The 11,759-nt window shown below is 49.5% G+C and overlaps 1 protein-coding gene across 2 annotated transcripts in view; it reads right to left on the bottom strand.

The window, feature by feature from the left end:
- Positions 1–3,828: 3,828 nt before the first annotated feature.
- The window catches only part of GFRA4 (GDNF family receptor alpha 4), a 76,703-nt gene continuing 68,772 nt past the window's right edge, over positions 3,829–11,759 (bottom strand). For both annotated transcript variants that reach the window (XM_071808437.1, XM_065836717.2), the window contains exons 6-8: positions 10,910–11,044; positions 10,513–10,670; positions 3,829–8,138 (exon numbers count right to left, since the gene is read on the bottom strand). In XM_071808437.1, the coding sequence (XP_071664538.1) occupies positions 7,992–8,138; positions 10,513–10,670; positions 10,910–11,044 (440 nt within the window). In that variant the 3' untranslated portion in view covers positions 3,829–7,991. The remainder of the gene's footprint in view (positions 8,139–10,512; positions 10,671–10,909; positions 11,045–11,759) is intronic.

The following is an 11,759-nucleotide window of genomic DNA, read 5'->3' as shown; positions in this document are numbered from 1 at the left end:
CCGTGATAGAACTGGTGTTTATTTGGTTCGGTGACTGTTTTACTGTCCCAAAGTTCAGGGCTTCTGCATTCAGTGTTGAAATAGGCCCAACAAAAATAAGAAATCTCAGCCTGTTTCCATTCCTACTCTCACTGCTGATTTTCCGACTAAATCGCTCATTCCTTTGAATCAGAACAGAAAAACTTGACAACCCTGGAGGCTGCATGACCAAAGATTTTTGCTAATGAGTTTGCAACCTTATCAAATATTGGTGCCAGCTGATGTTTCAGAGGAGCACAAAAGCCGGGAGAATTAAGTCGGGGAAGCCCACGTGTGCCCGCCCGGCATCCGGGAAAAACAAGACGCAATCCGTTGTTCTGCGTTTATTTTTATGTCGCTCCTCAGCTTTGAAATGAAGCCCTGCTGAGATGAAGCGGAGTTGAACCTGGTGTTTATGAGCCATGAAGGTTTCAGTCACCGCTGTCTCCCGGGACCGTCGCGCTGCTCCATCCCGCTGCATTAAACTTGGATGCCGAATTGCTGCCGAGAACACACCAGCCCGAAATCACAGCGTGCTGTGTCCAGACTTGAAATGGAGTGGGCAGGGGGTCGTGGGTTTAAAGCCAGTTTAAGCTTATTTTGGTCAGCGAGAGAAAACGTAGATGGACGGGACCATATTTCATCCCTGCTCTGATTCTTTTCTTCTTGTGTTGTAGCAAAGGAAAGAGGTTTGCAGGGAATGAATGGAAGAGAGTGTGGAGGTTTGCAAAGCTCTGCCTGCCATCAGGACAACGCTCTTGGCCATCACCCATCATTACTTGGGTAAGGAGTCAGAGAGGTATTTGTCATGTAGCTTTTCTTTCACAAGACTTAAATATCCATCGTTTACAGAAAGAGGGGAAGCAATTTTAAGCCTTTTTTTACCAAGCAACCAGTTTAATTCAACCACCCTACAGAAAGCCTGGATTTGGGGTGGGATTGGGTGTTTTTTCGCCTTACCCAAGTAAAAGGTGGCATTTGGGGCGAGTCTTGGGTTGGTTACACATTGCTGGTTGGTAGTAAGATCAGCTGTTGGTGTGATGGAAGCACGAACACTTACTTTTTGCTCCCCATTAATGGGAAGGGGGGAGGAAGGATACGTCTACAGTCCAGCCACAGCTTCACAGCCAGCACAATGTACCATTTTGGAAAAAGAGCATTTGCAGAAGTTTTTGTGTTTCTCCTTGTGGGCTTCCGTTTCCAAATTAACTGAGTAGCAGCCAAGCAGGCAATGGAGTCACAAAATGAAAATTCTGAGATATTGCAGAAGCATAAGGTGGGGGGATCTTTAATAAGATATAACTGGTGGGACCTCCTGATGAGTTTATGGGCTGGTGCCCCAGGACTCAGATGTCTCCATCAGCTGGAGATGGGTTGGTTGGGCTTTAATCTCCCCCAAGCCTTCACGCCAACCCCTGAATTTATTTCGGAAGCAGAGCTTTAGTAGGGAGGTCTGGATTGTGACAACCGATCACAAAGCATCGTTATGATGGGGAATGAAAGCGGAGAGCGTGGAGATAACCGTGGTGTCCGCGTTTCTCCATCCATCCCACCGACAGCTCGCCGACTGTTTTATCAGGTCTGTAGCCACAACGTGCCCCCGACAGCGTGACTGGCACTATCACCAGCCACACCATCCCTGCTCCCACCAGAAATCATTTCCATTACTCCTTAGGAAATAAATATAAAAAGAAGCAGCGCTTAGAACATTTTTCATGTCAGAGCTAATTCCGCGGCGCTTCCCTTTGGCTGACATCCACCGCTTCTGCGCTCAGCACCGAGAGACAACATTTTAATAACCGAAGCGAGATGCATCCACCCCTATCAGCACATTAGCGCCGTTCGCGTGGAGATAACGGATGGTAAATGGTTGTTTCTGCTGTAACCGTCCCCTCGCAGCGGTTGTACATCGGCTGCAGGATTTCGCTTGTGCTGCGTCTGCGGTCGCAGCGCAATGGGGGTGGTTGTTCCCCATCGGGTCCTGCCCGTGGGTTTTATAATCAAACCTCCAGAGGTGCCACAGGGTCATCTCTGCCCCCACGGCATCCAGAGGTTTTGGGTCATTTTTCTCTGGGAATTGGGGAAAGTCACTTCACCTGCTCTTGCTCCGGCGTTTGTCCTTGGGCTGATGGTTGGAGTGCAGCTCGGTTTTGTCGTAGCTAAAGCCTGTGCCCCAAAAAACCATTCCCAGACCTGGACATGCCATAAAAGTGAGGGTCCGACAAAGCCCCCTCTAGCTATCAGTGATGCTCCTGCTCCAAAATCTCCTCACCCTAAATACAGGGTGATTTCCAGGCTTGCTGGAAGCCAGTTGCAATGATCCAGAACAGGGATGCTCTTAACAGCCCTGTGCTTCACCACAAATTGATCAAACCAGCACACAGGAGTCTCCTTCAAAACCCAGCAGCTGCTGGCACCCCCATCTGGCCCTGGACCGTCCCCCACCAGCTTTTTGGGTGCTGACCTTGGCCGAACAGCCGCCTGCCGAGAAACAGGGAAAATACATCAAACCTGCGGCGTTTTCACAGCACATTTCAGGTTCAACCAGCTGGAACTTTCCCAGGAAATTTCCTTTATGCCGGCAAAACCCCAGATGCTGAAACAGCCGTCACAGGGAGGGAAACGGCTTCAACGAGGGTCCCGAGTGTGGCCCCAACCCTCAGGCTTTGCTCCCCCTCTGCATCCTCATCCTCAGGATTTTCGGGAGGAAAAGATGCAACCTTGAACTCACTTGGTGTTTAGGACCTGACTTGAATTTCACTCGGTATTTTTATATAAATTTTATATACATTTGTTTTCTAGATATTATTTTTTTCACCCACAATTGGCAAGAAAACATTCAATTTGCCTCTAATCAGTTTCCTGTGATTTTTTTTCTTTAGGTGCCAAAAATAACTCACAGATGTTTGTGGCGTGAACAAAAGTCTCCCTGGCTGGTGTGAAGCGCCACCCTCCTCCTTCTCTTCCTCCTCCTCCTCCTCGTCCTCCTCCTCTTCCTCGTCCTCCTCCTCGTCCTCGTCCTCCTCCTCGTCCTCGTCCCCTCCTCCTGTGCCCTGCCGGAGGGCGCAGCTCCAGCCGCCCCTGTTATTTCCACACTCCCCCCATGCCGGGTTGCACGGTGACATCTCAGCATCAGCAGCTCCACGTGCCACTGATTGCGGGTGTGCAATTATTCCCATTGCTGCTACGCCTTGCGATGCCTCCCTCCTCCTGCGCTGGCAGCAGCTTTGAGCTAAATCTTCCCAAAATTGTTCTCAAAGCTTTGTGTATGTCACCCCCATGTAGAACAGAAGCAGACTCATGGCTTGGGTGGGTCTGTGTCCCTTTCCCAGTGGCATTGATGGCTCCCATAGAATTGTTTAGGTTGGAAAAGACCCTCAAGATCATCGAGTCCAACCATTCCCCCACCCCTGGCACTGCCCCATGTCCTGAGAACCTCATGTCCGTCTGTCCAACCCTCCAGGGATGGTGACTCCAGCACTGCCCTGGGCAGCCTGTTCCAATGCCCCACAGCCCTTTGGGGAAGAAATTGTTCCCCACATCCAACCTCAACCTCCCCTGGCGCAACTTGAGGCCGTTTCCTCTGTTGCTCTGTCAGGCTGTCTCAGCAGAGTTGGTTTCTCATCTATCACCCCTCCTTGTTGATAGAGCTGGGTTTCCAGCCCAGCAGGGAGCATCTGATCCCCAATATCCCCCAGACATCCCCTCCATTTCTTCCAGCTGCTCTTAATGGTGTGGGACCACTGAGCTTGACCAGGTGCACCATATGGGCACGGCCAGCCCTGCATCGCAGACAAGAGCAAGGAGGGATCAGGAAAATGCATGTGTGCTTTATTCATGGATATGTTTGAATATTGACATGTACAGAAGAGATAAGTACAGGGTGTACCCCGGTAGTAGAGGCAGACATCAGGCATCCTCCCCATGCACACACAGCCTTTAGCATCCCCCACCACCCGTGGGGTTATTGCTCCAGCATCTGGTCCCCAACACGGTGTCTCCTTCCCTGCTCGTGCTCTCGCTTTGGCGGTGATGTGGTATTTGTACATACACAATATTTTATGGGCTTTCAGGATGGCCAAACCACTGGGAACGGTGCTGAGCAGCCGAAAAATAAAGTTCAGTGGCTACAGAAAGTTTGGCTACAGAAAACTTGGCTGCTTCTTTTTCTCATGACTCTTCTTTGTGCTTTTGAAAGTCCCCAGGTATGGAGGAATTCCTAAAAGAATATTGTCTTCCTTTCTCTGTTCTGCCTCGCTCAGTCCTCTGCCTTTACAAAAGCAGCCGCTATGACTTTGGTGGTTAATCAAGAGACTTAAAAATGAAGTTCCGTGGTTCATTTCACAGAATTCAACAGAGATGAAATTTCATTAAGAAAAAAAATCGCTGACTTTTCGCAAGGGAAACGAAACGGCCTGTGCACCTATGTGTTTGTGGGCGAGGGGGAATGGAATTGGGTTTTTTGCCTTCAAAAGGACCGCTCAAAAGCCATCATTACTTGCAAAGTTTGATTCATGAGTGAGCTTGGAGGGAGAATTGACATCAACGATCGGCAAAAAGGGTGAAATGATCAGGAAAAAGTCGTGCAGGTTTGAAGATATATATATATATATGTGTTTTATTTTTTTAATTCTGTGTAATGTGACTGCCCATCCCAAGCCCCTGGTTCTTTCTTGCTGGGCAAGATTGCTCTGAGCTTTATCCTCTTCATTTTGTAGCATCCGCAGACCACGGGGAACCCCGGGAGTGCAGGACCTGGCCTGGGATGGTGCTCGAAAGATGCTGTTTGCAAATTCGCAACACAGCAGTGGACCAGGAATGCACTTTCAAACCATCAACTTCAACTCCACAGATACTTTTGAGGTCCGTCAATCAAGGGCACGAGGAGGAAACCCCTCCAGCAGACACCCATTTAAATTAGCTCACTGCATGGGTTTTTTTACAGATCCCAGCACAGTGTCTCCATGTTTTTTGGCCTTCTCATGCAACGCCTCTGTGATATGATCTGTGGTAGCTGGCTGTCACCTTCCACAGCCTCCCAAAAAATGAGGACCTGAGAGGACACCACAATCGAGGGTCTCTTTGACCTGTGACTCTTAGAGACAACAAACACCCTAAGGAGTCTTTAAAGCAAGAGCTAAATCAAGGGGAGATGACGATGTCTGTCACTGAAATAGTGAAAAGTCATTTAAGATAAATCTGCCAGAAAGTGTAACCAGACCATTGGTCTGGCTGTGGGACATGGTAATGGCCTCGGTGACCTCTGCAGGTCTCCTCCATCCCCTTTGGTTTTTGAGTGGGGTTCTCTACATCTATTTTTCTAGTCCACCCCTGCCATGACAGGGACATCTTCACCAGCTCAGGTTGCTCAGAGCCCCGTCCAGCCTGGCCTGGGATGTCTCCAGGGATGGTTCATCCACCACCTCTCTGCCCAACCTGGGCCAGGCTCTCACCACCCTCAGGGACAACAATTCCTTCCTCATGTCCAGCCTGAATCTCCCTCCTTTAGTTTAAAACCATCACCCCTTGTCCTATCACAACAGGCCCTGCTGAAAAGTCTGTCCCCATCTTTCTTATCGACCCCTTTTAAGCACTGAAAGGTGCTCTAAGGTGTCCCCGGAGCTTCTCTTCTCCAGCTGAACACCCCAACTCTCTCAGCCTGTCCTCCCAGCAGAGCTGTTCCAGCCTCGGGTCATTCCTGTGGCTCCCCTGGCCCCTCTCCAGCAGCTCCACGTGTGTCCTGCGCTGTTTTCCTGCACAGGCTTTGCAGAGTTGCAGTTCGTAGCTGTGTCACTTGGTGCACAGAAGGCTCCACGGTCTCTCAGAGGACACCAATGCCCTGCATAAAGGGGAGATGTTCACACCAACTCAGCGCATGGTCATGGCACTTTGAAGGGAGACTTTCCTGCCCATAGCCCTAACTCCCTGCCTGCTTTTTCTGATCATCATGAGCCTCTTGGCAGCAAAGACTCCACACGCACATGTGTGACCTGGCATCCTGCGCACAAGACTTGGATCTCGGCATGTTCCTCTGCACAGCCCTGAATTAGGAGAACCACGTGCTACAGCCCTGAGGACCTCGAGGAGCAGAACTTTGGATAGGATGCAGCCAGGAGGATTTCTGTGCATGTCTCACACATCCACAGGTGCTCATTTGAAAACAAGAGTGGTTTCATGTTGGACCAAAATCCAAGAAAGCTGCCGCACTTTCTCAGCAAAACCTGAAGCTGTTAAGCAATGAAGGTGTTCTGCAGGGAATGTGAATACAAAGTGCTGGACTTTGCTGCATCAGCTGCTGATAAGACTTTCTATGCATCCAAACACCACGGAACTGATGATGTTATTTGGAGAAGCACACACCAAGGATTAAATGGGCTGCTGCAAAACCCAGGGCTGAATAATTGAGGAGAATCTGAAGCTATTCCTGTGCCTCTTGTGGTGGGACAGCCTGGGTAAGCATTTTTCCTGGGAAACCATCTCACCCTTCCTTGCCATCTCCTTTCTTTATGTGATCTAACAAGGGGTTCAGCCCCACAAGAAGGTGCTGGGAGTCCTCAGCTCACCTCCTTGAGGGAAGACCCTTGAATGTTCAAGCCATGCATCTGCTTCTCCATGCTCTTGGAGAGACAAAAGAGATATTTGTCCTCACTCTCCAGCTGGGTCCAGCTCAGTAGAGTAGGTCACTTCACCAGCCTTTGCTTAAAACACCTCTTAGCTGAGTAATTAGTGCTTGGTAGGAGGTAATGACCTTCGTGTGCTATCCTGGACACAAACAATTGCCTCCACCAGCTCTTCAAGGAAGGGAACTGTAGCCATTCACTCCCTACCCATGACATGACCCATGACATGGCCTTTCCACAAACTGGCTGGATATTTATGTCCGCAGGGTGGTATCTAGCAAACCTTTCTATCCCATCTCTTCCTTGCATGACTAATTGACCCTCTTGACTGAAGACTCTCTTGGTCTCTGCAAGACTGGCAGATGCACAGGTAGCACATGGGAATGGGTTGAATTGAGCTCAAACTGCGTCCTGCCCATGGGTTCACGCGTTCATCCTGCACAGAGAAAGGTTATCATCTTGGAGTGGGACATCGTTGGCTTCTGGTTGTTTGGATGTGACCAAAAAAAAAACCCAACCTACCCCAAGCACTTTACAGGACTGAATAGAGATGCCAGGTTTGGGACACGAAGAAAGCCAGCTGCAAACAGAACGCAACACACGTGTTTCTTCCTGAACACCATCAATACATGACACATGTTTCTCTAAAAAGGAGGGCCCGAGGGGTAGATGACAGCTTGGAGATGCACGCTGGTCGTGGTTTCAAGGAGATGGGTAATCCCAGTGAGCCAGTTTGTAGTGTGGTCACTTGGTCCACCCCAGAGGTGCTTCAGGATCCTCTCTCATGAACAAAAGCAACCACCTCCTCACCAGGGCTCTGGTTTCATCCCTCTGAACCAGGTGAGCTGCCCTTTGGGTCCTGAGCAACCCTGGAGACAGCCTGAACTCCGCATCGCTTGATGTGTCCTTTCAAGAGCCTCTCAACATGAGTCAGAGCTTCAGGAAATCTCCTAACAGCTCATCCATCAAAAGTCTTTCCCCTCTTGGCTGGGGCAGGCAAAAGTATTTCCTTTGCTGCTCTCATTTCTTGGCTCAACTCTTTCCTTCAGCTTTTCCAAGGGAATTGTCCATGGCTCTGATCCCGCCCAGAGAGAGCTGGAGAGACAACAACCAAGCTGTGGGGTAGAAAGGTGGCCAGGACCAAGAATGAGCTGGTTGTCAATGATGCTGCTTGTATAAAATCAAATAAATTGTCAGACGGATGAGGAGGAGGAAAGGATGCCCATAAGCTCACCTCTCCTTCTCATTCCCTCCCTCCTCCCTCACCTCCCCTCCAAAAAAGTTACTGGTCTGGTTGTTTTGTAAAGAAACCGACACAAAGAGAGTCTCTGCTTGGCGTGTGCCCACCCCGCTTCACATCGCGAAGAGGCTCAGCACAGCAAGCGCGGGGAGAAGCCACATCTGCTGTGGAGAGGCTGCCCAGAGGGAGGGAGCTGCTGGGCTGGAGGTTCCTGATGACAGACGAGTGGAGCCCCGCAGGAGCCTCTCCTCTCCGGCCACCTGCAAGAGAGAGGACACAGCACACGGTGAGTGGTGTGGGTGTTCCTCACCTCGGTCCTTCTGAGGACCATGCAGCCCTCCAATGTATGTGCATGGTCAGAGGGATCCAGGGCCAGTCTCAACACCCCAACTCTAGTCTGGAGGTCACCTCTGCTCTGTTGGAGGTGGTGGTAGCAGGGTCACCCGATGGGCACAACACTGGGCATGCAGCCTGCAGGTTTGGACACTAGTTGGAGGTGTCATTGTCTGAGGTGGGTGCCTGGACACTCGCTCCAGTCAAAGGAGATCCATGCAGCACATGGAGCCATTGCTGGCCAAGGCTTGACCCAATCGCCTCTCCAGGCTGATGTCGCTTGGGTATTGAAGATACCTCCATGGGGCTGGCAGCCATATTAATAGAATCATTTTAGTTGTAGGACACCCTCTCAAGATCGAGTCCAACCATTAACCCAACACTGTCACTAAACCATGTCCCTAAGAACCTCATCTACGCATCTTTTAAACACTTCCAGGGATGATGATTCCACCAAGCAGTAGCTGGGAACCAGATGGGTTATTCCAAAAACATAGTGTATGTGTTTGCAGGACTGACTTCCACCCTGGGTTCCTACATCTTGCAGACAAACTGCACCCTTGTCCTTTTACAGCGCGTTGACATCTGTGGCTGAAAATTTACTTTACTAGAGTCTTCTATTTGCATTAGCTGGTAACTGAGATAATTTAAAGCCAAGGCTCTGCACTGCTATGAAGATGGGAAGCAGATGGACTAATTGAACCATTGTAGCTTCCCTCCTCAAGTCGAGGGGCATGAAACTCATTAAACACTGAACAAAATCTGGGTTTGGAGTTGAGTCCCAAGTCAAGACCCAACGCCTCAGCTCCCCTTGCAGTGTCCACGCTCCAGCAGCACTCACACTTCAGCAGAGGGATGTGCTGCTGTCACATGGAAGTTGGCAATGTGGTAGAGCCATCCCTTACTACAATTGCGTTCTCCAGCTCTCCACTTTCTGGTGGGAGCAGCATTTGTCTATCTGGGCTGGACTGGCAATGATGAGGAAGGTTCATAGCTTCTCCATCACTTCAGGATGAAGTTCTCAGTGCAAGGTCTGGACCTCAGGCCACTACTTGGACGACTCCAAGATCTGGGGAGCACTAGAAGCAAACCCTCCAAATCTCCTAGATGCAGAGTATATGGCCTGATGAAATTATGTGTGTCCTGTGCATGGCCACCAATGCCCTGAAAAGCAGTGAGGGATGCTGAGGCCACATTTCTGCACCTCCCATCCTGCTGCTCTGTGAAAACAGAGTGTAGGGAGTTAAATTTGGTGTTTTGTCAGCAAAAGGAAGAGGGAAGAGGCTAAAAAAATTCCGTGTGTGGAAGCTCTCTGAAGGTATGGTCTAGCCCAGCGCAAAGCCCACGCTCAGTCCTTGGAGTCTAGTTAACTGACAGCTTCTGCTACCTGAATGTTCAGCAACTCAGGGTCGCTGTTAATTATTTAATAGTAAAATAATTCAATCTGAAAATTACTCTGGTGGGTGTCAAATCAAGGTCATTGCTTTTTATTTAAAAATAAAATATTTAATGCCTACTACTGCCATCACTAGCGAATTGATCTGTTGCTTGTTTTAAAATAATTTCAATTAAATATTACTTTGATACTAACAATTTGCTGATGACTAGAGCCTTTCAGGTGAAATTTTCCAATGCTTAGCAAACCTTGGTTAAGCCTCGACGTTATGACCTCCAGGATCCTCATTTAACACAGAAGGAACCCGCACCCCAGGGAGCTGAAGTGCTTGTCTGAAGCTGTGGGGCTGCCCTGCAGGAGGCTGAGGAGCCAAATCAGTGGTCCTGGCTCTCCTTCTACACTCCTGAAAAGCCCATGGATGTTCTCAATGCTTCTAAAAATCCCATATCGCTCTGTAGCATCCATGAAAGAAAAGCGATGGTGACCAACAGGCAGGAGGGCAGAGTGAGGGACAGGAGCATGTAGCCCTGTGCTTGATGTTGGGGAAGATGTCAGGGCATCTATCTGACTATCTCACTTTTGGGTAATAACCTCCCCAAGGACCTAAGCCTTCATTTTGGGACTGATTTGCTGAAAGAATCACTCTGGTCCAGTTTCTCTCTCTTCAAAGGCTGCTTTCTAAATGTAGCTGAGGTCATCCTAAGATTAAGGGAAATTCCCAAAGAAAAGAATGAAATGGAGAATGAAGAAAAGGGTGAATCAGGAACTGTAGGAGGTGGAGGGGAGGTTGGATGTCTGGACATAGTTGAAATGACACAGATGGAAGAGGGAGGGGAGTTGAGGAGGGCTGGAGGAGGTGTAGACACCACCAAGCACCTCTTAGGGCCAAGTCAACCCTCTCCTACCTTGGTGGGCTGGAGGTGCTCGAAGATGTTCTCTCTGAGGGTCGCCACGGCTCTGTTGGCGTTTCGCTCCTGCTTGTACATCTGTGTGGTGGGGGGGATAGATGGGGCCACGGCTGCGTTCAGGTAGGTCCCATTGCCAAAGGCCAGAATGGCATTTTCTTTGCACGGTAAAGAGATGGAAGAAAATGTTGTCAGGGCAATATTTCAAAAAACAAAGCATATGTATCCCTTCTTCAGCCTCTTTTGGCTGCATCACCCAAATGCATGACTGAAAGGATTCAGAGCTGGACACCTACAGACTCCTGAAGACCAGGGCATCTTCATACCCTCACTCACAAGAAGCCTCACCAGCTTGAGGGCAATTCTGCCAGAGCAGAACGTGCCAGGTGATACTTACGGAGACAGATATTGTCGGTGAAGAGATGCAGAAAGCTCTCACACTCTTCCTGCCGGTTCCCGCTGGCATTGCACGTGCACCAGGGAGCGATGTTGGAAGTTGAGTTGTCGATGTAGTTGGGTGTGATGGGACTGCCTGCCGAGAAAGATGGAGAAAGGTTAACCACAAAGCTGGTACTTCACAAGGGACAATGATTTCTCCCTTTGCTCCTCTCTTGGGTTTGCTCTTACAGTCTCAGCTGAGCCCCCCATGATGGCAGGATGAGAAAACCCTTCAAACACTGGTGTCACAAGTCTATTTTGCTTCCAGGGAGGAGAAGAGGAGCAGCTGCAGCCCTTTCGCTCAGCCCACCAGTAAAGCCATCAATCAATTAAAATGTCCCAGGAATGGGAGGCTCCTGGGAACTTAAATTCCCTAATAACATTCAAACCCTCTATGTGAATGTGTGTAAAGTTTTCCACACTGTTGTTGAAAAAGCAAAGCTCGGTCTCCAGAATGGTCAGAGACAACAAAAGAAAGATTAAACCAGAAGGAAATCTTGACCAAAAAAATTGCCCATCTATCCCATCCATCACGATGGACCAAGTCCTGTGGCCACTGTGAATTGTCTTTGGACTCTGGTTGTGCTTTTACGAACAGGTGCCATCTGGGTCCCTGAACACCCGATCTCACAGCCTCTGAAGTCAGCAAGATGGCAACAGACAGTGATTTCCAGTGGCATCACTGATGATGGCATTAGGGAACCCCTGACAGAGCAGATGCCCTGGGATGGGCCATCTATTTCCACCTGAGAGACTGAGAGAGTTGGGGTGTTCAGCTGGAGAAGAGAAGCTCTGGGGAGACCTTAGCG

This window comes from Patagioenas fasciata, chromosome 4, assembly GCF_037038585.1.
Source record: "Patagioenas fasciata isolate bPatFas1 chromosome 4, bPatFas1.hap1, whole genome shotgun sequence".
Taxonomy (NCBI): Eukaryota; Metazoa; Chordata; class Aves; order Columbiformes; family Columbidae; genus Patagioenas; species Patagioenas fasciata.
This window is presented reverse-complemented; position numbering and strand designations above follow the sequence as displayed.